General features: G+C 40.0%; 1 protein-coding gene across 4 annotated transcripts; it reads right to left on the bottom strand.

Annotated features, from left to right (window-relative positions):
* Positions 1-466: 466 nt before the first annotated feature.
* LOC111943801 (extracellular matrix organizing protein FRAS1-like) lies at positions 467-27,247 on the bottom strand. 4 transcript variants are annotated; one of them, XM_086867276.1, is made up of 8 exons: positions 27,092-27,247; positions 6,255-6,381; positions 4,649-4,863; positions 3,520-3,670; positions 3,108-3,215; positions 2,782-2,941; positions 2,331-2,452; positions 467-2,243 (listed from the first exon to the last, which is right to left on the bottom strand). In XM_086867276.1, the coding sequence occupies exons 2-8, from the start codon at positions 6,259-6,261 to the stop codon at positions 2,230-2,232; spliced, it is 777 nt and encodes a 258-aa protein (XP_086723402.1). In that variant the 5' UTR covers positions 6,262-6,381; positions 27,092-27,247; the 3' UTR covers positions 467-2,229. The 4 variants fall into 4 exon arrangements, with proteins under 4 accessions (XP_086723402.1, XP_086723404.1, XP_086723403.1 ...); XM_086867278.1 differs by lacking the exon at positions 27,092-27,247 and adding an exon at positions 7,191-7,702; XM_086867277.1 differs by lacking the exon at positions 27,092-27,247 and having other exon boundaries at positions 6,255-6,418.

Raw genomic sequence — 27,247 nt, 5'->3', positions numbered from 1 at the left:
GGACTCGACTCCCCCCTCCTGCCGCGATGCCGGGACGGGGCTGACCGAAAGCGGGTGACGGAGCCCACAGCCGGAGCCGGGATGCGGGGGTTCGGGTCCTGCGGGTGTCCGCCCTGCGGTCCCGGGCGGTGCCGCCTCTCCCCCGTGGGGCGGATCGGGCTCGGTCCCGGGCTCGGCATCGCGGCGGGAGGGCGGCGCCGGCTGCGGGAGCGCTGCGGGTCCCGGTTCGGACGCGGCGCCCCCGCCTGGGCCCGGCCGGTCCCGCAGCCCCGGAGCGCTCCCGGCCCGGGCCCCCCGCTCCGCCGGCCCCGAGGCCGCGGCGGGGCCCGAGCCGAGCTGGGCGCCCGCGTCTCCCTCCTTCCCTTCCCCGGCGCAGCAGCTCCGTGGGGCTCCGGCCCGCCGCGCCCCAGGGGAATGAGGGAGACCGGCGGGGCGGCGCAAGAAGGGACACCCCGATCACAGCGGGTTTTGTATTTTAGCTTTACTCTCTTCCGGAGGCCAACGAGGAACCCGGCTGCTCCTCGGCTGGCTCACGGGGGTGGCAGATGCCTTCGCCACCCTGCCCAGTTAAGCCCGGGAGAGCTGGAGCAGCACGGAGGAAGGGCGGCGGTGCAGTCGCTAAGACGGGAGCAGGGGGAATTGACAGCTGCCCCTCCTCACCAGACTAAAAAAATACCCGTATGACTTGCAAGTGCACCTGCTTCACTTCCCTGGCCCTGGCCCTTGCAGAGGCCGCCGCTGTCCCTCGGTGGATGAAGGTTCCTGACGGTGCAGCAGCGGCCGCCCGCCGCCTTCGGGGCGCCCCGGGGCAGCTCCACCTCGCTGTTCAAGGGGAGCTCCTCGGGAGCACGCACCACCCAGCGAGGTGTCCTGCCTTTGCAATGGCATTAATTCCTTCAGGAACACGAATAAAGTGTTTTTAAAGAGCTTTCTCATGAGTGCCTCAGGGGAAAAAAAAAATGAAATTACGGGACTAACATCCTCATCTTCATTTCTTGTATCAGAGGTGAAGTGTGAAGGCCCAGAGTCTACAATTCACCAAGTGTTCGGGAGGTCCTGGACAGAGGAGTCCATTTTGGGCTACCAAAAGCACTGGGTACTCCATACCTGGTAGAGAGCATCCACCTTGAGAGTAAATCCATCAACTCCGGGCATGCTGCTCACCGAGTGGAACTCGGACAGCTGGGAAGCAAAGTGGGCAGAGTCAAAAGGCACAGCGTGGAAATACTTACCCGTCACTTCTGTCTGGTTTCGGTGCTGGAAAGTCAGAGAAGTGTGGTGAGGGATGCTGTCTGCTTTCCCAAGGGAGGCTGGAAGCCAGAGCCCCACCAAACACCTGTGTCAGGGATCTAGTCCGAATGCCCCATCTCCACACGTACACGTGGGCACCGATTGAGGAACACACTCAAAGGGTGGGGGAAAACTGATCTGGTGTTCACAGCTGGCAGCAGCAGCAGCAGCAGCAGCACAAAACATCCCCCACGGGCTCCCTTCCTCATCCCTTTGCAGCCACCGCCTGCCGGTTGCCAGAGCAAATCCCAAACGGGAAGAAGCAGGAGCAGAGCACTCACCAGGAGGAGGAATCGGTGCTTCAGGTACTTGTGGGGCTGGATGCAGCCGTACTGGGGCCCCTGGTTGTAGACGGTGCCCGTGGGGTCGAAGAGGGGCACGTGGCCAGCCCTGCCTGTGCACAGGTAGACCTTCTCCAGCTGCAGCTTGTAAGCGGCGTTGAGGTTTTGTTCGGGGGGGCCAGAGCACGCGCCGGTACAGGATCTGCCCGGGGGGAGGTCGGGACAAAGAGGGGCAGGTGAAATTTCCCAAGCAGGAAAACGCTGCCAGAGCCAAGTGTCCGTGTTCAGAAGGGTTGGGGTTGTTTGGGAAGGGCTCGGTGTGTGGGAGTGACAAAACGCGGTGCCAGAGCACGCTGTTCTTTCACAGGGCTGTAAGATGTCAATTACTGCTGTAGAAGAGGCAAAGCTACACGTGGGTTCTGCCCTTTCCTCTCCAGGGAATGGAAGCTGTGAAAGCAGAAATGCTGGGCACAGGCAGAAGAGGAGAGGTAAATCCTACCCTTGGATAAAGCCCCCTTGTAATCCATTTCTGCCAGAGACCTTTCCGATTTGGTGGGGTCCATTAGAAAAACCTTCTCGTTGTTACAGAGCTGAAACTCTGTGTTCAGGGAGTAAACAACTGGAAGTGGGCGGTTTGTCTGCCGGAAGGCGATCGGGATCAAAAACCTGCAACTGGGACAAGGAAGGAAACAAAGGGGAGATGAGGTTTGGACGGGTGTGCACCCCAAAGGGGCCGAGCCTGCCCTCCTGCCCTCTTACCGCTCGGGAGCGTGAGCCGGGCAGGGCAGGGCAGGGGCTTGGCTCCAGGCTCTGCCCACGGCGGCGTGAGCTGCACCGTGCAGGGCATCAGGAAGATGGTGTATCCTCCAGAGTAATCCTTCCTGGGAACAGACAGAAGACCCTGCAGCCACCAAGCACAGCTCAAAGCCCTTCACCCAGGGCAGCACCTCTCCCTTGCCCCAGCAATGTCATCCAGCAGTCCCCGAGGGACAAGTGTGACTCTGGGATCAGTCTATCCACAGGCCGCACTGCTGGAAACATTCCTTTCCAAGAGGCTGAGCTGATTTTTCTCGCAGTACAACGGTGCTCCAGCTCTGACCAAGCTCCTGAGCATTCCGTGCTATTGCTGGCGTGGCTGCTGGAGGGGTGCCAGGGAGAACGTGGTGCTGTGGGGGAAGCTGCTGGAGGGGACTGCACCCCCAGCCCTCACCTGTTGTAGGAGCTGGTTGCTCTCCAGAGCTGGTAGGGAGAATCAAAAGTCTGAGCGCTCCACAGCAGCTGCAGGGCAAATTCGATGCCTCCCAGGTGCTCTGGAGTTACCAAAGAGGACCTGACACCTGGCAGGCTGTGGTGCTCCATGACAAACAGCCCTGGGGGAGGACAAGGAGGTGACGGGAGGCAGAGCGCGGAGAGGCCCCACCTCGCAGGGGCAGAGGGGCTCCCGGCGGGGACGGGGACTCGTTCCGCTGCCTGTGCCGTCAGAGCAGAGCTCTGTGTGACCCTGCTCTGTGTCCCTGCCAGGATCGCTGCCCTCACCTCTGAACTTGGCCTGCGTCTTGAACTCGATGACCGGCCGGCCGTCCTCGCGGATGTAGATGGGGATTATCTGCAGGCAGGCCGAGAGCGCGCTGTCCGTCTGGATCCCTGCAAGGACAGCAAGCGCCACTGGAAGCCCACACAGCACCCTCGCTCTCCTCTGCTGGGCTCTGCCAGCCCCAGAAGCGCTTGGGACACCTCCACAAGGCAGGGTTCAGCTGGGATCAGCCTCCAGTGAGCCAGCTGCACGCTCCCTCCGTCAGCCACCGGCTGCCTAAGCCCCCCGCAAGCACAGAGGAAGGCAATATTCCGAGTTCCCCGCTCCCTCAGGACTCTGGGGGCAGTGCAGGAGCTAAGGGGAAAACATGAAGGAACCACTTCTTCCATAGCCCTTGGAGCGCCTCAGGCTCACCTGTCCTCCAGAGAACGGTGTCGTAGAAGAAGGAGAACTCCATCTCGCTGCGGTGCTCCGGGGAAGCCCAGCCCCTCGGTGCCGTCACACAGATGTAGGACACGTAGAGAGGGACGTGGACTGTCAGGAAGGACTGAGCAGAGTCCCTTGCCTGGCAATAAAACCCCAGAAAGGGGGTTATGCGCCTTGCAGTGAAGTCAGAGGTGACTCTGGACGTTCTTTACGTGCAGGTACCTCAGACAAACCGGCGTTGTAATGCGGGGGCAGTGCTAAGGCTCCCTGGGACCATGGGACAAAGGAACTCTGGGCACAATTTCACCTCAAAACCCCCCTGATTTCCAAGGCTGTGAATTAAAAATGAGCAATTCTGCTTGCTCAGGCCTCCCAGAGCTCTCCATTTATTATCTGCAGAGTGCAGCTGTACTTTGCAGGCCCTGGAGAATTCGGGGAGATGTTCCAGCCTGGCTGGGGCCAGGCTCCACATGCTCCACTGGGCAGTTTCTCCGGCCAGGCGGCTCCTCTGGGTTTGTGCAAACAATTGGAGCTATAAAAGGAAACTTCAGGAACTAGTTCCAGGCTGGCAGGAATTAAGAGAGATGATGCTGGTCCAAGCAATTTAATGGGAGAGCCTGGGGGAGATGGAGTGGGCTGCACGTGGATAACGCAGCCAGGAGAGGACAGTGAGACACCCCAAACAGGGAAAGCCACTCGTTTCTAGAGGAACATTTTTGGCTTCTGGTCTCTTAATTAGGGAATGAGCCAAAATATCCCATGTTGTGGAGCATGGCCTGAGCCGCCTCTGCTCATTTCTATTGGCCGAGAACACAGTCAAACTTATAAAAGGGAGCCCAGCTGAGAACGTTTTGTATTTCCAGTACGGCCCTACATTAAAAGAAACCAGTATTTTCCTGGCACTCTGAAGATTTAGAGAATAAAATAAATGGAAAATGAATGAAATGGAAAATAAATGAAATAAATGCACACAGCACTGTTTTCTTCCAGGTGAGGGTGGGGGGAAAGCCACGCTCCACCTGTGCAGGGCAGAGCAGCAGCTCCACACACGGCAGAGCTGTGCCTGAGAACTGAGAGAGATCTGGGATACCTGGAGAGCTCTGGATGGGCCTCTCACCTGGAAGTCAGCGGTGACAGAGCCCCCACAGACATCAGTTAACTCGGTCATGTCGTAATAAGCGTCGAAGGTCCAGATGCAGCTCTTGAGGTTGAGGTGCTGGTACAGCTGGATGCTCTTGGGCTCCCTCACCGCGGGCTCCAGCTGGTAGGGGCGGTCGTAGCCCGGGCCCAGCACGAAGCTGTCCTGGGTCACCTCGTCTAGGAACCCTGCCTCTGAGGGAGAGAAGTCAGGACACTGATCCCTCCCCATTTGAAACAGCCTGAGACCAAGAATGGAGGCCTTGTTTCCTAATTATCACCACCTTTATAACCAGCGCTCGCCTGCCCCTGCAATACACAGGCACAGGGAGGGAGCTGCAGTTATTTACACAACAGAACAAGTAACATACCAAATTAAACACCCAGCACTATACCTCACTTTTGGAAACAAAACCTGGGCAGACACTTTAGTGTGCAAAACCCCTGTAAGAATAAAACCTGCTTTAAATATCTTAGGCATCAAGCCACAGACACGCCTATGAAATTCAGTGCAGCAGTGACAAAAAAAGGAATTATTTCCTTAACCTGTGAATAATCACCTCTAAGATTCTGTGATGCAGTTGCCACTGCACACAGCCACAAGCGGCCTTTTTATTAACAGGCAAAAGAACAAAGGAATCCCAGTTTATCCCTTCTGGTCTGCAAAGAAACAGAGACGGGAGAGATGCTTCTCAGAGGAGCATGGTAAAAAGACACATGGTGTAGAATATGGAACAGCTGGTGGTTCAGCATCTCTTCCACTGCAAGATCCAGGGGATAGCTGATGATACCTTGGAGGCAGGAGTCACAAAAGCTGCCGGAGAGGGAAGACAAAGGAGCTCAACCCTATCTGCTCTTAGGTTTTAGCACTGTGACCTTTACCTTAACTTACAGTTAAATGTTTCTGACAGTGTAAATCCCTTTTGTTTTGATTTTAACAGAGTGCAAGAATTCAGTGATGAAGTAACAGTGGCATACAGCCTTTCATTTCCCCTGGTCCTCTCACCCAGCAATGAGGTCTCACAACAACAATACAACAATGAATAGTTATAGAAGGTAACTCACTGCGCTGAAGAGTCCTTCAGAAGGATGGGAGCCACAACTGAGGCAGATCCTTGGACAGATAAGCCAGAGGTGCTTAGGCCTCGTGTTTCCCCCTTACCCCAGAACCAGCCCCAAAAGGGGAACACAAAGTTCACAGGCTTCTCTTTGAAATTAACGCCATATAAAGAACAAAACATCCTAAAAAAGCTACATGTCATACAAATAAACCGGCTACCTTCTCTATGCCTTGAATCTATTTTTTTTCCCCCCTGTGTTCCTCCTTTCCATCCTTCTGCGTAGCCTTGTAGCAGATAAATCTGTTCAATAAAGGGCCCAGCTGACTGTGAGCAGAAGGCAAAGCAGAGGATTTGTCAGCATGAAAACCCACACTGCAAAGATGAACGAGCATCAGGGGCAGTTAAAAATCTGCTAGAAATTAGTGCTAATGTCACACTACCCTCTCTTCCCTGTTTTCCATATCCAAAAGGAAAGGAAGTTGTGCCTGAGCCAGAAAAGCTAAAAGGGTCGGGCAATGTGCTCACCTGCCATCCCACACAGCTGGGTGTGACTTAATGCACCAAACACAAGGGAATCGTTGCCAGCTGGGCAATAGACACCACGAAGCACACAGCTTTTCCGTGCTGTCAGCAGCTGCAAGGGGAGGATTGCCTCCCAGAAACATACCAAAACAATGAAAATAAAAAAAAAATACAAATTAACATCTATTTCCACCACACATGTTTAAATTTATATACTATATTCATTTATATATGACAAGCAATATATAAAGTATCAAAATATATTATTTTAACGTGTATACGTATGTTATTATATATTAAATATATTCCATACATTTTAATGATATATATTCATTATGTATATAATACATATATAAAATCAATATATATAACATATCTATTAAATATAAATCTGTTTGTATATATTGGCATTACTTCTATTTCTTTACTTTTCTGGTTGCACATACGTCTATATCTTTATATACTTAATATACATTTCTATGTTTTTATTTTTGTTGTATTTATTTAAAAGCCCCGAAGCTAACCTAATAAAAACCAAACAGTCCCTTTATCTTAAACGGTATTTAAAAATATTTTAATATATATTTTTTATCATATTTATATACCTTCTTGATATACAAAACACATAACATATCCTAAAAGATATCATATTGCCATCTATACGTACAGAAATCATATTATAGATTATAAATCAACATATATGTATATATTTCTATTACTTATTTTTACGCCTACATATATATATATATTTTTTTCTCTATATATTTATAGATATATAGATTTGTATATATTTTTCTTTATATATTCATTCTTTCAATATTTTATTTATTTGTATTTTTCCTATTTATCTAAAAGCCCTGCCTCTAACTAAATAAAAACCAAGCAGCCCCTTTTTCTTCAATATTTTTTAATATCTATTTTGATCATCTTTATACTTACAAATATATACTCGGTTGATAAGCTGCCCCAGCCCCGGCCCCCGCTCTCACCGTTCCGACACACAGAGCAGCCGCCTCCTCGGGCTGCTTCGGTCCCGGGGCCGGGGAGCGACCGTTGGGTCCCGATGCCATTGGGGTTTCCGCCATTTCACGGGGGGGGGCCGAGGGGGAGAGAACGGAGCGAGAGCAGCGGCGGCGAGGTACGGGTCGTCGCGAGTGCCAGAAGCCCCAGAACGCGGCCGCGGCAAGGACCCCGGCAGAGAGAGGCGTCTTCACCGCTGCCTGTCGGCGCCCGACCTGCTGGCGCCCGGCCCCGGCGCCGCCGAGCGCACAGCCCGTGTCCGCACGGCCGGAAAAGCCGCGGAAAATTGCGCCGGAGCGGCGTCGGCGCCGGGGTGTTTGTCAGGCAGTAAATCGCACGCACCCACCGCCCGGGGTCCTTCCATTTTCCCGCCTTTTTGGCCGCCATCCTTGGGAGGTCAAGGCAGCCTCGATCGGGCAGCCATCTTGTGCGTGGCGTGACGTCACTTCCGCCCTTCCTCGCCGCCATCTTTGTTGTGGCTGAAGCCACTTCCGGCTGTGCGGCCATCTTTGTTGAGGCAAGACTAAGGCCCCCGCTGCTCTCAACGCGTCTGTCTAACTTACTTGCCTGAACGAAAAACCTGCCGACGCCGACCGACTCCGAGCACTCCGCCCGATTGTCCGCCGCCTTTCCCGGGGCGAGGACGATGGCGGCGGGGCGCAGCGGCTCCGTAGCTGGGCGGCGGCCGCACCTGCGGCGGCAGGCATTGGAGTGAACGCCTCTGCCGGGGTCCTCCCGGCCGGCTCCGGAGTGGGGGGGGGCCCGACGCTGCTCGGCTCGGCTCGGCTCTTTCCGTCCTGCTTCGGCTCGGCTCTTTCCGTCCCACTTCGGCTCGGTTCGGCCCCCTCCGCTTCGGATCGGCTCGGCCCTGCTCGGCCCCCGCTCGGCCCGGCCCCGCCCGCCTCGGCGCACAGCTGCAGTACCGCTCTGTGCCCACACGGCGGCAGCACTGCCGCACAGCTCAGCCCGGGGCGGGCGGGGGGGCGCCCCTGCACGTGCAGAGAAGCGAGGCAAGAAAACACGTGTGCAACCCTCTTCCAAAAACTCTTCTCCGAGGAACGCCCCAAAACCCACCCCCCATCGAAACTTAGCAAGCCCTGCCTCTAACCAAATAAAAAACAAAATACCCCTTCACTTAAATGTAATTAATATTTATTTCTATCAAATTGAGCTATATTTATACACATAGATATAATGCATTATCAATATAAAAATATATGAACGTCTATCCATATATTTTTCAAATTGAATATTAATCTACTTGTCTAGTTTTAGATTACTTGGTTTTTTTTGGTTTTTATTTAAAATTACATATAGATATATCTCCCTATATTTATTCCTTTATTATAGACCTGTATATTTTCATTTCTATATTAATCATTTAAAAGCCCTGCCTCTAAGCCTCTAACCAAATCAAAAAACAATTAAACCCTTGTTTTAAATGTTTTTAATATCTATTTCTATTATACTGATTTTCTATATTTGTACGAACAGATATAATGCATAACAGATATTAAAGTACATTACCTATCTGTATATCTATCTGTATAGCTTTCATACTGATCATTAATTAACTTGTCCAGCTTTGGATTACTGGTATTTATTTCTTTTTTATGGCTCTATCTATCTATCTATCTATCTATCTATCTCCCTATATTTATTTCTTTATTATAGATGTGTATATTTTCATTTCTATATTATTCATTTAAATGCCATGCCTCTATCCAAATAAAAAACAAAAAGCCCCTACATTTAAATATTTGTAATATTTATTTCTATCATATTGATCTTCTTTATCTATACACATAGAAATCAGACATAACTAATATTAAAATATATTATATTAGCATCTATCCATATAGTTTTCATACTGAATATTAATCGACTTTTCTAGATTTAGATTATCTGTACTTATTTATTTTTTATGGCTCTCTCTCTCCCTGTCTCTATATCTCCCTATATCTATTTCTTTATTATAGATGTGTATATTTTCATTTCTATATTATTCATTTAAATGCCATGCCTTTAATTAAATAAAAAAAGAAAACCGCCTTGTTTAAAAAAATTAATATATTTTTCTAAAATATTGATCTTCTATATTTATACACACAGATACAATGCATAACAGATATTAAAGTACATTACAATCTATCTATATAATTTTCATACTGATCATTAATTTACTTGTAATACAGATTTGTATTACTGGTATTTATTTCTTCTTTTATGGCTCGCTCTCTCTATCTATCTATCTATCTATCTCTCTGTCTATCTATCTATCTATCTATCTATCTATCTATCTACCTATCTATCTATCTATCTATCTACCTACCTATCTATCTATATATCTCCCTATCTATATATCTCCATATCTATCACCCTATACACATTTCTTTATTATAGATGTGTATATTTTGATTTCTATATTATTCATTTAAATGCCATGCCTCTATACAAATAAAAAACAAAAAGCCCCTACATTTAAATATTTGTAATATTTATTTCTATCACATTGATCTTCTTTATCTATACACATAGATATCAGACATAATTGATATTAAAATATATTATATTAGCATCTATCCATATAGTTTTCATACTGAATATTAATCGACTTTTCTAGATTTAGATTATCTGTATTTACTTTTTTTTTATGGCTCTATCTCTATATATATATATATCTCCCTATATCTATTTCTTTATTATAGATATGTATATTTTCATTTCTATATTATTCACTTAAATGCCATGCCTGTTACCAAATAAAAACCAGTAATTCCCTTGATTGAAGGATTTATAATATCTCTTTCTATAATATTGATTTTCTTTATTTATACACACAGAGATATAATGCACAACAGATATTAAAATACATTACCATCTATCCGTATATTTTTCATATTGAATATTAACCAGCTTGTCTAGATATAGATAATTTGTGTTTATTTCTTTTTTATGGCTGTATCTCTCTTTCTATCTATCTATCTATCTATCTATCTATCTATCTATCTATCTATCTATTTATCTATCTATCTATCTCACTACATATATTTCTTTCTTATAGATGTGTATATTTTCATTTCTATATTATTCATTTAAATGCCATGCCTTTAATTAAATAAAAAAAGAAAAGCCCCTTGTTTAAAAAAATTAATATATTTTTCTAAAATATTGATCTTCTATATTTATACACACAGATACAATGCATAACAGATATTAATGTACATTACAATCTATCTATATAGTTTTCATACTGATCATTAATTTACTTGTCCAGATTTGGATTACTGGTATTTATTTCTTCTTTTATGGCTCTATCTATCTATCTATCTATCTATCTATCTACCTACCTACCTATCTATCTATATATCTCCCTATCTATATATCTCCATATCTATCACCCTATATACATTTCTTTATTATAGATGTGTATCTTTTGATTTCTATATTATTCATTTAAATGCCATGCCTCTATATAAATAAAAAACAAAAAGCCCCTACATTTAAATATTTGTAATATTTATTTCTATCATGTTGATCTTCTTTATCTATACACATAGATATCATACATAACAGATATTAAAATATATTATATTAGCATCTATCCTTATAGTTTTCATACTGAATATTAATCGACTTTTCTAGATTTAGATTATCTGTATTTACTTCTTTTTTATGGCTCTATCTCTATATATATATCTCCCTATATCTCTTTCTTTATTATAGATGTGTATATTTTCATTTCTATATTATTCATTTAAAGGCCATGCCTGTAACCAAATAAAAACCAGTAATTCCCTTGATTGAAAGATTTATAATATCTATTTCTATAATATTGATTTTCTTTATTTATACACACAGAGATATAATGCACAACAGATATTAAAATACATTACCATCTATCCGTATATTTTTCATATTGAATATTAACCAGTCAACGCCTCTGCCGGGGTCCTCCCGGCCGGCTCCGGAGGTGGGGGGGGGGGGCCCGACGCAGCTCGGCTCGGCTCGGTTCGGCTCTTTCCGGCCCACTTCGGTTCGGCTCTTTCCGTCCCACTTCGGCTCGGCTTTTTCCGGCCTGCTGCGGCTCGGTTCGGCCCCCTCCGCTTCGGATCGGCTCGGCCCTGCTCGGCCCCCGCTCGGCCCGGCCCCGCCCGCCTCGGCGCACAGCTGCAGTACCGCTCTGTGCCCACACGGCGGCAGCACTGCCGCACAGCTCAGCCCGGGGCGGGCGGGGGGGCGCCCCTGCACGTGCAGAGAAGCGAGGCAAGAAACCACGTGTGCAACCCCCTTCCAAAAACTCTTCTCCGAGGAACGCCCCAAAACCCACCCCCCATCGAAACTTAGCAAGCCCTGCCTCTAACCAAATAAAAAACAAAATACCCCTTCATTTAAATGTAATTAATATTTATTTCTATAATATTAATCTATATTTTTACACATAGATATAATGCATAATCAATATAAAAATATATGAACGTCTATCCATATATTTTTCATATTGAATATTAATCTACTTGTCTAGTTTTAGATTACTTGGGGGTTTTTTGGTTTTTATTTCAATTTATACATAGATATATCTCCCTATATTTATTTATTTATTATAGATGTGTATATTTTCATTTCTATATTAATCATTTAAAAGCCCTGCCTCTAAGCCTCTAACCAAATAAAAAACAATTAAACCCTTGTTTTAACTGTTTTCAATATCAATTTCTATAATATTGATCTTTTATATTTGTACACACAGATAAAATGCATAACAGATATTAAAGTACATTACCATCTATCCCTATAGTTTTCATACTGATCATTAATTTACTTGTCCAGCTTTGGATTACTGGTATTTATTTCTTCTTTTATGGCTCTATCTATCTATCTATCTATCTATCTATCTATCTATCTATCTATCTATCTCTCTCACTACATATATTTCTTTCTTATAGATGTGTATATCTTCATTTGTATATTATTCATTTAAATGCCATGCCTTTAATTAAATAAAAAAAGAAAAGCCCCTTGTATAAAAAAATTAATATCTTTTTCTATAATATTAATCTTCTATATTTATACACACAGATACAATGCATAACAGATATTAATGTACATTACAATCTATCTATATAGTTTTCATACTGATCATTAATTTACTTGTCCAGATTTGGATTACTGGTATTTATTTCTTCTTTTATGGCTCTATCTATCTATCTCTCTGTCTATCTATCTCTCTATCTATCTCTCTGTCTATCTATCTATCTATCTATCTATCTATCTATCTATCTATCTATCTATCTATCTCCCTATCTATCTATCTCCCGATCTATCTATCTCCCGATCTATCACCCTATATACATTTCTTTATTATAGATGTGTATATTTTCATTTCTATATTATTCATTTATATGCCATGCATCTATCCAAAAAAATAACAAAAGGACCCTACATTTAAATATTTGTAATATTTATTTCTATCATATTGATCTTCTTTATCTATACACATAGATATCAAACATAACTCATATTAAAATATATTATATTAGCATCTATCCATATAGTTTTCATACTGAATATTAATCGACTTTTCTAGATTTAGATTATCTGTATTTACTTCTTTTTTATGTCTCTCTCTCTCTCTCTCTATATATATATCTCCCTATATCTATTTCTTTATTATAGATGTGTATATTTTCATTTTTATATTATTCATTTAAATGCCATGCCTGTAACCAAATAAAAACCAGTAATTCCCTTGATTGAAAGATTTATAATATCTATTTCTATCATATTGATCTTCTTTATCTATACACAGAGATATCAGACATAACTCATATTAAAATATATTATATTAGCATCTATCCATATAGTTTTCATACTGAATATTAATCGAATTTTCTAGATTTAGATTATCTGTACTTATTTCTTTTTTATGGCTCTCTCTCTCTCTCTATCTCCTTATATCTATTTCTTTATTATAGATGTGTATATTTTCATTTCTATATTATTCATTTAAATGCCATGCCTGTAACCAAATAAAAACCAGTAATTCCCTTGACTGAATGATTTATAATATCTCTTTCTATAATATTGATTTTCTTTATTTATACACACAGAGATATAATGCACAACAGATATTAAAATACATTACCATCAATCCGTATATTTTTCATATTGAATATTAACCACCTTGTCTAGATATAGATAATTTGTGTTTATTGCTTTTTTATGGCTATATATCTCTCTCTCTCTTTCTCTATCTATCTATCTATCTATCTATCTATCTATCTATCTATCTATCTCCCTATCTATACATCTCCCAATCTATCACCCTACATACATTCCTTTATTATAGATGTGAATATTTTCATTTCTATATTATGCATTTAAATGCCATGCCTCTATCCAAATAAAAAACAAAAAGCCCCTACATTTAAATATTTGTAATATTTATTTCTATCATATTGATCTTCTTTATCTATACACAGAGATATCAGACATAACTGATATTAAAATATATTATATTAGCATCTATCCATATAGTTTTCATACTGAATATTAATCGATTTTTCTAGATTTAGATTATTTGTACTTATTTCTTTATTATGGCTCTCTGTCTCTCTCTCTCTTTATCTCCCTATATCTATTTCTTTATTATGGATGTGTATATTTTCATTTCTATATTATTCATTTAAATGCCATGCCTGTAACCAAATAAAAACCAGTAATTCCCTTGACTGAATGATTTATAATATCTCTTTCTATAATATTGATTTTCTTTATTTATACACACAGAGATATAATGCACAACAGATATTAAAATACATTACCATCAATCCGTATATTTTTCATATTGAATATTAACCACCTTGTCTAGATATAGATAATTTGTGTTTATTGCTTTTTTATGGCTATATATCTCTCTCTCTCTTTCTCTATCTATCTATCTATCTATCTATCTATCTATCTCCCTATCTATCTCCCTATATTTATTTCTTTATTATAGACGTGTATATTTTCAATTCTATATTAATCATTTAAAAGCCCTGCCTCTAAGCATCTAACCAAATCAAAAAAGAATTAAACCCTTGTTTTAGATGTTTTTAATATCTATTTCTATTATATTGACCTTCTATATTTGTACACACAGATATAATGCATAACAGATATTACAGTACATTACCATCTATCTGTATAGTTTTCATACTGATTATTAATTTACCTGTCCAGATTTGGATTACTGGTACTTATTTCTATTTATGGCTCTATCTATCTATCTATCTATCTATCTATCTATCTATCTATCTATCTCCCTATATTCATTTCTTTATTATAGATGTGTATATTTTCATTTCTATATTATTCATTTAAATTCCATGCCTCTATCCAAATAAAAAACAAAAACCCCCTACATTTAAATTTTTGTAATATTTATTTCTATCATATTGATCTTCTTTATCTATACACAGAGATATCAGACATAACAAATATTAAAATATATTATATTAGCATCTATCCATATAGTTTTCATACTGAATATTAATCGAATTTTCTAGATTTAGATTATCTGTACTTATTTATTTTTTATGGCTCTCTCTCTATATATATATCTCCCTATACCTATTTCTTTATTATAGATGTGTATATTTTCTGTATTTATTTCTTTTTTATGGCTCTCTTTCTATATATATATATATATATCTCCCTATAATAGATGTGTATATTTTCATTTCTATATTATTCATTTAAATGCCATGCCTGTAACCAAATAAAAACCAGTAATTCCCTTGACTGAATGATTTATAATATCTCTTTCTATAATATTGATTTTCTTTATTTATACACACAGAGATATAATGCACAACAGATATTAAAATACATTACCATCTATCCGTATATTTTTCATATTGAATATTAACCACCTTGTCTAGATATAGATAATTTGTGTTTATTTCTTTTTTATGGCTATATCTATCTCTCTCCCTCTATCTATCTATCTATCTATCTATCTATCTATCTATCTATCTATCTATCTATCTCCCGATCTATCTATCTCCCTATCTATCTATCTCCCTATCTATCTATCTCCCGATCTATCACCTAATATACATTTCTTTATTATAGATGTGTATATTTTCATTTCTATATTATTCATTTATATGCCATGCATCTATCCAAAAAAATAACAAAAGGACCCTACATTTAAATATTTGTAATATTTATTTCTATCATATTGATCTTCTTTAGCTATACACATAGAAATCAGACATAACTAATATTAAAATATATTATATTAGCATCTATCCATAGAGTTTTCATACTGAATATTAATCGATTTTTCTAGATTTAGATTATCTGTACTTATTTATTTTTTATGGCTCTCTCTCTCCCTGTCTCTATATCTCCCTATATCTATTTCTTTATTATAGATGTGTATATTTTCATTTCTATATTATTCACTTAAATGCCATGCCTGTAACCAAATAAAAACCAGTAATTCCCTTGATTGAAAGATTTAAAATACCTATTTCTATAATATTGATTTTCTTTATTTATACACACAGAGATATAATGCACAACAGATATTAAAATACATTACCATCTATCCGTATATTTTTCATATTGAATATTAACCAGCTTGTCTAGATATAGATAATTGGTGTTTATTTCTTTTTTATGGCTGTATCTCTTTATCTCTCTCTCTCTCTCTTTCTCTCTCTCTTTCTCTCTATCTATCTATCTATCTATCTATCTATCTATCTATCTATCTCTCTCTCTCTCTCTCTCACTACATATATTTCTTTCTTATAGATGTGTATATTTTCATTTCTATATTATTCATTTAAATGCCATGCCTTTAAAAAAATAAAAAAAGAAAAGCCCCTTGTTTAAAAAAATTAATATATTTTTCTAAAATATTGATCTTCTATATTTATACACACAGATACAATGCATAACAGATATTAAAGTACATTACCATCTATCTATATAATTTTCATACTGATCATTAATTTACTTGTCCAGATTTGGATTACTGGTATTTATTTCTTCTTTTATGGCTCTCTCTCTCTCTCTCTCTCTCTCTCTATCTATCTATCTATCTATCTATCTACCTACCTACCTATCTATCTATATATCTCCCTATCTATATATCTCCATATCTATCACCCTATATACATTTCTTTATTATAGATGTGTATCTTTTGATTTCTATATTATTCATTTAAATGCCATGCCTCTATACAAATAAAAAACAAAAAGCCCCTACATTTAAATATTTGTAATATTTATTTCTATCACATTGATCTTCTTTATCTATACACATAGATATCATACATAATTGATATTAAAATATATTATATTAGCATCTATCCATATAGTTTTCATACTGAATATTAATCGACTTTTCTAGATTTAGATTATCTGTATTTACTTTTTTTTATGGCTCTCTCTCTCTCTCTATATATATATATCTCCCTATATCTCTTTCTTTATTATAGATGTGTATATTTTCATTTCTATATTATTCATTTAAAGGCCATGCCTGCAACCAAATAAAAACCAGTAATTCCCTTGATTGAAAGATTTATAATATCTATTTCTATAATATTGATTTTCTTTATTTATACACACAGAGATATAATGCACAACAGATATTAAAATACATTACCATCTATCCGTATATTTTTCATATTGAATATTAACCAGCTTGTCTAGATATAGATAATTTGTGTTTATTTCTTTTCTATGGCTGTATCTCTTTATCTCTCTCTCTCTCTCTTTCTCTATCTATCTATCTATCTATCTATCTATCTATCTATCTATCTATCTCTCTCACTACATATATTTCTTTCTTATAGATGTGTATATTTTCATTTCTATATTATTCATTTAAATGCCATGCCTTTAATTAAATAAAAAAAGAAAAGCCCCTTGTTTAAAAAAATTAATATATTTTTCTAAAATATTGATCTTCTATATTTAAACACACAGATACAATGCATAACAGATATTAATGTACATTACAATCTATCTATATAGTTTTCATACTGATCATTAATTTACTTGTCCAGATTTGGATTACTGGTATTTAATTCTTCTTTTATGGCTCTATCTATCTATCTATCTATCTATCTATCTATCTATCTATCTATCTATCTATCTATCTCCCTATCTATATATCTCCATATCTATCACCCTATATACATTTCTTTATTATAGATGTGTATATTTTCATTTCTATATTATTCATTTAAATGCCATGCCTCTATATAAATAAAAAACAAAAAGCCCCTACATTTAAATATTTGTAATATTTATTTCTATCATGTTGATCTTCTTTATCTATACACATAGATATCATACATAACAGATATTAAAATATATTATATTAGCATCTATCCTTATAGTTTTCATACTGAATATTAATCGACTTTTCTAGATTTAGATTATCTGTATTTACTTCTTTTTTATGGCTCTATCTCTATATATATATATCTCCCTATATCTCTTTCTTTATTATAGATGTGTATATTTTCATTTCTATATTATTCATTTAAAGGCCATGCCTGTAACCAAATAAAAACCAGTAATTCCCTTGATTGAAAGATTTATAATATCTATTTCTATAATATTGATTTTCTTTATTTATACACACAGAGATATAATGCACAACAGATATTAAAATACATTACCATCTATCCGTATATTTTTCATATTGAATATTAACCAGTCAACGCCTCTGCCGGGGTCCTCCCGGCCGGCTCCGGAGGTGGGGGGGGAGCCCGACGCAGCTCGGCTCGGCTCGGTTCGGCTCTTTCCGGCCCACTTCGGTTCGGCTCTTTCCGTCCCACTTCGGCTCGGCTTTTTCCGGCCTGCCGCGGCTCGGTTCGGCCCCCTCCGCTTCGGATCGGCTCGGCCCTGCTCGGCCCCCGCTCGGCCCGGCCCCGCCCGCCTCGGCGCACAGCTGCAGTACCGCTCTGTGCCCACACGGCGGCAGCACTGCCGCACAGCTCACGTGCAGAGAAGCGAGGCAAGAAACCACGTGTGCAACCCCCTTCCAAAAACTCTTCTCCGAGGAACGCCCCAAAACCCACCCCCCATCGAAACTTAGCAAGCCCTGCCTCTAACCAAATAAAAAACAAAATACCCCTTCATTTAAATGTAATTAATATTTATTTCTATCATATTAATCTATATTTTTACACATAGATATAATGCATAATCAATATAAAAATATATGAACGTCTATCCATATATTTTTCATATTGAATATTAATCTACTTGTCTAGTTTTAGATTACTTGGGGGTTTTTTGGTTTTTATTTCAATTTATACATAGATATATCTCCCTATATTTATTTATTTATTATAGATGTGTATATTTTCATTTCTATATTAATCATTTAAAAGCCCTTCCTCTAAGCCTCTAACCAAATAAAAAACAATTAAACCCTTGTTTTAACTGTTTTTAATATCTATTTCTATTATACTGATTTTCTATATTTGTACGAACAGATACAATGCATAACAGATATTAAAGTTTAAATAAACAGGAAAACAGTTTAATATTACATCAAAGGTTTTGTCTGATTTGCTTTCGGATATGAACAGTGTTAGGCATGCTGTATTGCAGAATAGAGCTGCTATTGATTTTTTGCTATTAGCACAAGGCCATGGCTGTGAGGATTTTGATGGGATGTGTTGCATGAATCTTTCTGATCATTCAATGTCTATTTATGCTCGTCTTCAACAACTACAGAGCAATATGAAAAAATTAACCATAGAAACAAATCCTTTAGAGGAATGGTTTCAATCCCTAGGTCTCACAGGTTGGTTAAAAAATTTGGCACAAATGGCAATTGTTGTTATATTGATCATTGTGATTGTGTTATTGTTTATTCCTTGCATACTGCAATGCTTGCAAAACATGGTAAAAAAGGCTACTTCTACAGTTTTGTTAGTACAAAAAGAAAACAGGGGAATTATAGAGGAATGGCTAGAGAGCAAAGGTCATATTCCCATGCAGCAGTTAGCTGGGAAAGAATTAGACAATAGAGTACAGTTGGTGTGAGATGTTGCAAAGTCAGGAAGGCCTTGGTGATAGCTGTTAACTGAGAGCAGGACGCTGTGATCAGAAGAATGTGAATTCAGCATAGATGAGCGATCACAGGAATGTAGAATTAGGTGGAGTTGACCTTAAATGAAGTATCCAATAATGAGCTTGCTTTTTGCACTATGTATGAGCCTAATTATTGATGCTATATAAGTGGTGTTAGAGTTATCAATAAACGAGACTTGCTGATCATTCATATTGAGTGCTGCATTTCTCCCACCGAACTCATCAATTTAAATGTAATTAATATTTATTTCTATCATATTAATCTATATTTTTACACATAGATATAATGCATAATCAATATAAAAATATATGAACGTCTATCCATATATTTTTCATATTGAATATTAATCTACTTGTCTAGTTTTAGATTACTTGGGGGTTTTTTGGTTTTTATTTCAATTTATACATAGATATATCTCCCTATATTTATTTATTTATTATAGATGTGTATATTTCATTTCTATATTAATCATTTAAAAGCCCTTCCTCTAAGCCTCTAACCAAATAAAAAACAATTAAACCCTTGTTTTAACTGTTTTTAATATCTATTTCTATAATATTGATCTTCTATATTTGTACACACAGATACAATGCATAACAGATATTAAAGTACATTACCATCTATCCCTATAGTTTTCATACTGATCATTAATTTACTTGTCCAGATTTGGATTACTGGTATTTATTTCTTCATTTATGGCTCTATCTATCTATCTATCTATCTATCTATCTATCTATCTATCTATATCTATCTATCTATCTATCTATCTATCTATCTCACTACATATATTTCTTTCTTATAGATGTGTATATTTTCATTTCTATATTATTCATTTAAATGCCATGCCTTTAATTAAATAAAAAAAGAAAAGCCCCTTGTATAAAAAAATTAATATATTTTTCTATAATATTGATCTTCTATATTTATACACACAGATATAATGCATAACAGATATTAAAGTACATTACCACCTATCTATATAGTTTTCATACTGATCATTAATTTACTTGTCCAGATTTGGATTACTGGTATTTATTTCTTCTTTTATGGCTCTATCTATCTATCTATCTATCTATCTATCTATCTATCTATCTATCTATCTATCTATCTCCCTATCTATCTATCTATCTATCTATCTATCTATCTCCCTATCTATCTATCTCCCGATCTATCACCCTATATACATTTCTTTATTATAGATGTGTATATTTTCATTTCTATATTATTCATTTATATGCCATGCATCTATCCAAAAAAATAACAAAAGGACCCTACATTTAAATATTTGTAATATTTATTTCTATCGTATTGATCTTCTTTATCTATACACATAGATATCAGACGTAACTGATATTAAAATATATTAGCATCTATCCATATAGTTTTCATACTGAATATTAATCGACTTTTCTAGATTTAGATTATCTGCATTTACTTCTTTTTTATGGCGCTCTCTCTCTCTATATATATATATCTCCCTATACCTATTTATAATATCTATTTCTATATTGATTTTCTTTATTTATACACACAGAGATATAATGCACAACAGATATTAAAATACATTACCATCTATCCGTATATTTTTCATATTGAATATTAACCACCTTGTCTAGATATAGAAAATTTGTGTTTATTTCTTTTCTATGGCTATATCTCTCTATCTTTCTCTCTCTTTCTCTATCTATCTATCTATCTATCTATCTATCTCCCTATATTTATTTCTTTCTTATAGATGTGTATATTTTCATTTCTGTATTATTCATTTATATGCCATGCCTCTATCCAAATAAATTACAAAAGGACCCTACATTTAAATTTTTGTAATATTTATGTCTATCATATTGATCTTCTTTATCTATACACAGAGATATCATACAGAACTGATATTAAAATATATTATATTAGCATCTATCCATATAGTTTTCATACTGAATATTAATCTACTTGTCTAGACTTGGATTACTTGTATTTCTTTCTTTTTTATGGCTCTCTCTCTCTATATATAGATCTACCTAGCTTCCCTATATTTTTTTTTACATGTATACATTTATATATTTCTCTTTCTAACATTCTGCTTTTTGAAATTTGCATTTCTTTCTCTTGGAAACTCTCCCAATTCTTTCAGCTAACAGGTCAGAATGACAAAAATATAAATCCCTACTCAACGCCGAGCGCAGGACGCGCTCGTCTCTATGGACCTTAGGCCCAGAAATTTCTCTCGGTGCATTTTAATACCTCAGGGATGCACACATGTGTTTTATACACTCCCATTTTACAGGGAAGTAAGAGGTGGAAAGACAAAACCCACTTTCTTAACCCTAAGCCGTTCCTGACATAACAAAACCCTAACGACGGAGTGCACAGAGAGGGGGTTCCTTTCCAAGGGGATTTGGAGAGGTCAATTCCTGTCCCTTGCCAATACCTACCGTAAAAACCAGAACAACTCCACAGGTTTTTGGATTCTGCACCCAGCCCTCCCAGGGAATTTCCTGGCAGCTCGGGGTCCCCTCTGGGCAAGGGTACCCAGCACAAGCCCTCCCCATTCCCCGCTCACCTTGCTCCTCCAGCGCAGCGTGTCCCTCCCTCTGGCGGGGACCTCGGCGTGCCCCAAGAGACACGGGAGCCCCCCAGTCTCCACCCCGTCCCCCTCAGCCTTTGCTCTTCCCCCCCAAAGAAGGCACAGAACAACTCCAACTGCCCTGGACAGCAGCACCTGGCTTTATTGGAAGCCTTTCTAGGTCCAGACTACAGGGCTGGGGTGATGGTGCTGCCTTCTGCATGCCTTTCCTTTGTGGACACAAACCAGTGCAAAAGCAAGGTCCTGAAGCAACCGGGATCCTCCTGAGAGGGCCACTCCGTTCCAGCAGCAGTGCTGAACACACTCCCCCTCCTCTCCCAGCCCTGGCCAGCGCTACAGCAGGCAGAGGAGGGAGCTGCCTGGGGAAAATGGAATCTTGGCCCTGCTCCACCAGGTACCAACCTCTTCCTCTGCTAGACAATGTGCCTTCACACAAAAGACGAGTCCCCAAAGGATGGGCCTTGCAGGCTCTTGCCTTGGAGTGGGAGCAGCTCCACCCTGCTTTTATTCTGGTGGCAGCTTGCTTCCTCCCAAGGTAGACACTGGTGCTCCCAGGGTGAGCACTCCCGGTGGAATGGCCAGGCCTCCCAGCCCTGCAGTTTAAAAAGGAGCACAGACACACACAGAGAGAGAACCATGGACAGGTGAGAAAGAAATGCTCCGTGAGGCGAGGCTGGCTTGAACAGCTGCATCCTGGGCATTGCTTTGTTGTCTCCCATCACCCAGCTCTGCAGCCAAGAGGCCCCTGTGGTCTGTAGCACCCGCTTGGTGCACGTGGGACCGCTCGGGGAAGGCGGCCAGAGCAGGACGTGCTGGGGACCCGGGTGCAGCAGCCACGTAGAAATGCTGTGAGGTCCAGAGACACCGAGCGGTACGGCCAGCCCGGGTCACAGCCACGCTGGAAGGGGAGCGGGAGCTGAGAGTATGGGATGGGGTCATACTTTGTTCCAAGGCAGGTAAATTCCCCACCATTTTTCCTTGTTATTTTGAACTCTAACAGCATCAAACACTTTGTGCTTCTCTGCGTTTAACATACAGGTTTCCAGTGAGTTGGCTGCTCACGGTTTTTCTCTGTTTCACCACAAAATCGGTTGTAAGATCTTTTGGATCAAATCCCAACATCTCCCTTTACTCGTGGATTAGGAAGGAAAATGTTGAAATATGCCTATAAAATACCTGTGAAAAAAAAATCAAAAAGGGTTGGGGTGGGCAAGTTTTTAAAATGCAAGTAATCAGATTTCACTCCAATGAACTTGACTGTTCAGTGAAATGGTATGATAATGAAATCATCACACACACACACACACACACACACACACACACACTATAACCGTAATACATCTACTAGACACATCTCAATGATATACTTGATTATATAATGGCTTACACCATTCGTAAACAACTATGGGCCAAAAATCATACTCAGTTTTCTGACAGTGACATTAAGCTTTGGCTGAAATCAAAGTCAGGTTTGCTACATTGCATGTGCGCAAATCTACGGGTGAATCACGAGCCCCCGTCCTTAGAGAGTTCCAGCTCCTCCAGAGAGGCTTCAAACCTCACCATCTCAGGCAGCAGTTTCTTGAGCAGTTCAGTTGCTTAAAAAAGGAAGCACAGAAATTTATCTCTATTTTATGAAGAGCAACGCGCTGCTGCCACACAGTGTGTTTGTTAAAGGGAACCCTGGCTGAACGCTTACAGGGGAAGCGACTCCAAAATCTACCAACAAATTTTACAATGCAGCTGCCAAAACCCACAGCACGGCAGCCAGGGAGGGGAGCCAGTGGCAAGTGCTGCACTCACTGTCAAAAGTTACCAATCCTCAGGTGACTGCAATCCACGTACCTTCCTCAACAGCATCAGTGGCTACAAAAATTTACTCAAGTTTAAGCCTCTCCGAGAGGCTGTGCATTATCTTTGCTGCTCCTTGCAGGGAAGGCACGTCTTCTCTGTGACCAAATGAAGTCCCTCCTTCTGAGATGAACCCCAAGCTATGGGCCACCTAGAGCTGTGCCCATCTTAACCTACGAGAGAAAGATCGACACTTTAAAACTCGGGAGCGTCACTGTGCACGCTGAAAAGCCAGAATGCACCATCTCTGGATAAGGCACAGAATCGCTCCAGTTGCAGACAGACATTTTTAAGTACGTACTGGAAATAGCTCGGGACACTTGTAGCAACATTTCGATCTCGGGTGGCCTCTGCCATGCAAGAGAAACTGGAGTGCCAAATCTTCCTAGGCAAGAATTCCTCTCCTTGACCAAATCAGCTCTCAACTGGCACGTGGCAGCTCAACTTTACACCCACACGTGGTGCTGAATACAAGAAGGAATTCCAGTTTCCTTCACTGAAATGAGGGCAACAAAGATCTGGCCCTCACAACCGGTCAGGCACACCTCGGCAGACTCTGTTAGCTCGTGTCAGGCAGGGAGAAGGTGCACGAGGAACGCGTGCGTGCGCCTCGACGCGAGCGGAAGCGTCGCTCACGTGTAACTTCCAACGTGCCCTGCAGCACACGGCCAGGAATGCACTAATGAAGTACTTGTTATGGGGAAGAAATAGACTGTTAAGGACTTTACCTTCATCTGAGTCCAGTCCTCCTTGTACTGAGTCCTTTCTGCCTCGTCTGTGGATTGAAGGTATTTCCTCCTAGACTCATCTCCCACCACGCGGAGGCCTGTAGCGAACGCCAGGCTCGGACGGGTCTGTCGGAATAGGAGCAGAGTCAGAGTCAGAAAGAGGAGCTAAAACTGAGCAGGTGCAGTCGGTTTCAGACACACAGCACTTCCAGGGTGCAGTTCCTTCTAGTACATCTATGCAGTACCCTAAGCAATGATCTCTAAACATTTATCCAAGCTTAAACAGCTTCTTCCTAATTATCGCCACCTTTATAACCAGCGCTCGCCTGCCCCTGCAATACACAGGCACAGGGAGGGAGCTGCAGTTATTTACACAACAGAACAAGTAACATACCAAATTAAACACCCAGCACTATACCTCACTTTTGGAAACAAAACCTGGGCAGACACTTTAGTGTGCAAAACCCCTGTAAGAATAAAACCTGCTTTAAATATCTTAGGCATCAAGCCACAGACACGCCTATGAAATTCAGTGCAGCAGTGACAAAAAAAAGGAATTATTTCCTTAACCTGTGAATAATCACCTCTAAGATTCTGTGATGCAGTTGCCACTGCACACAGCCACAAGCGGCCTTTTTATTAACAGGCAAAAGAACAAAGGAATCCCAGTTTATCCCTTCTGGTCTGCAAAGAAACAGAGACGGGAGAGATGCTTCTCAGAGGAGCATGGTAAAAAGACACATGGTGTAGAATATGGAACAGCTGGTGGTTCAGCATCTCTTCCACTGCAAGATCCAGGGGATAGCTGATGATACCTTGGAGGCAGGAGTCACAAAAGCTGCCGGAGAGGGAAGACAAAGGAGCTCAACCCTATCTGCTCTTAGGTTTTAGCACTGTGACCTTTACCTTAACTTACAGTTAAGTGTTTCTGACAGTGTAAATCCCTTTTGTTTTGATTTTAACAGAGTGCAAGAATTCAGTGATGAAGTAACAGTGGCATACAGCCTTTCATTTCCCCTGGTCCTCTCACCCAGCAATGAGGTCTCACAACAACAATACAACAATGAATAGTTATAGAAGGTAACTCACTGCGCTGAAGAGTCCTTCAGAAGGATGGGAGCCACAACTGAGGCAGATCCTTGGACAGATAAGCCAGAGGTGCTTAGGCCTCGTGTTTCCCCCTTACCCCAGAACCAGCCCCAAAAGGGGAACACAAAGTTCACAGGCTTCTCTTTGAAATTAACGCCATATAAAGAACAAAACATCCTAAAAAAGCTACATGTCATACAAATAAACCAGCTACCTTCTCTATGCCTTGAATCTATTTTTTTTCCCCCCTGTGTTCCTCCTTTCCATCCTTCTGCGTAGCCTTGTAGCAGATAAATCTGTTCAATAAAGGGCCCAGCTGACTGTGAGCAGAAGGCAAAGCAGAGGATTTGTCAGCATGAAAACCCACACTGCAAAGATGAACGAGCATCAGGGGCAGTTAAAAATCTGCTAGAAATTAGTGCTAATGTCACACTACCCTCTCTTCCCTGTTTTCCATATCCAAAAGGAAAGGAAGTTGTGCCTGAGCCAGAAAAGCTAAAAGGGTCGGGCAATGTGCTCACCTGCCATCCCACACAGCTGGGTGTGACTTAATGCACCAAACACAAGGGAATCGTTGCCAGCTGGGCAATAGACACCACGAAGCACACAGCTTTTCCGTGCTGTCAGCAGCTGCAAGGGGAGGATTGCCTCCCAGAAACATACCAAAACAATGAAAATAAAAAAAAAATACAAATTAACATCTATTTCCACCACACATGTTTAAATTTATATACTATATTCATTTATATATGACAAGCAATATATAAAGTATCAAAATATATTATTTTAACGTGTATACGTATGTTATTATATATTAAATATATTCCATACATTTTAATGATATATATTCATTATGTATATAATACATATATAAAATCAATATATATAACATATCTATTAAATATAAATCTGTTTGTATATATTGGCATTACTTCTATTTCTTTACTTTTCTGGTTGCACATACGTCTATATCTTTATATACTTAATATACATTTCTATGTTTTTATTTTTTTGTATTTATTTAAAAGCCCCGAAGCTAACCTAATAAAAACCAAACAGTCCCTTTATCTTAAACGGTATTTAAAAATATTTTAATATATATTTTTTATCATATTTATATACCTTCTTGATATACAAAACACATAACATATCCTAAAAGATATCATATTGCCATCTATACGTACAGAAATCATATTATAGATTATAAATCAACATATATGTATATATTTCTATTACTTATTTTTACGCCTACATATATATATATATTTTTTTCTCTATATATTTATAGATATATAGATTTGTATATATTTTTCTTTATATATTCATTCTTTCAATATTTTATTTATTTGTATTTTTCCTATTTATCTAAAAGCCCTGCCTCTAACTAAATAAAAACCAAGCAGCCCCTTTTTCTTCAATATTTTTTAATATCTATTTTGATCATCTTTATACTTACAAATATATACTCGGTTGATAAGCTGCCCCAGCCCCGGCCCCCGCTCTCACCGTTCCGACACACAGAGCAGCCGCCTCCTCGGGCTGCTTCGGTCCCGGGGCCGGGGAGCGACCGTTGGGTCCCGATGCCATTGGGGTTTCCGCCATTGCCCGGGGG

This window comes from Cyanistes caeruleus, chromosome Z, assembly GCF_971803275.1.
Source record: "Cyanistes caeruleus chromosome Z, bCyaCae1.hap1.1, whole genome shotgun sequence".
NCBI classification, from domain to species: Eukaryota; Metazoa; Chordata; class Aves; order Passeriformes; family Paridae; genus Cyanistes; species Cyanistes caeruleus.
This window is presented reverse-complemented; position numbering and strand designations above follow the sequence as displayed.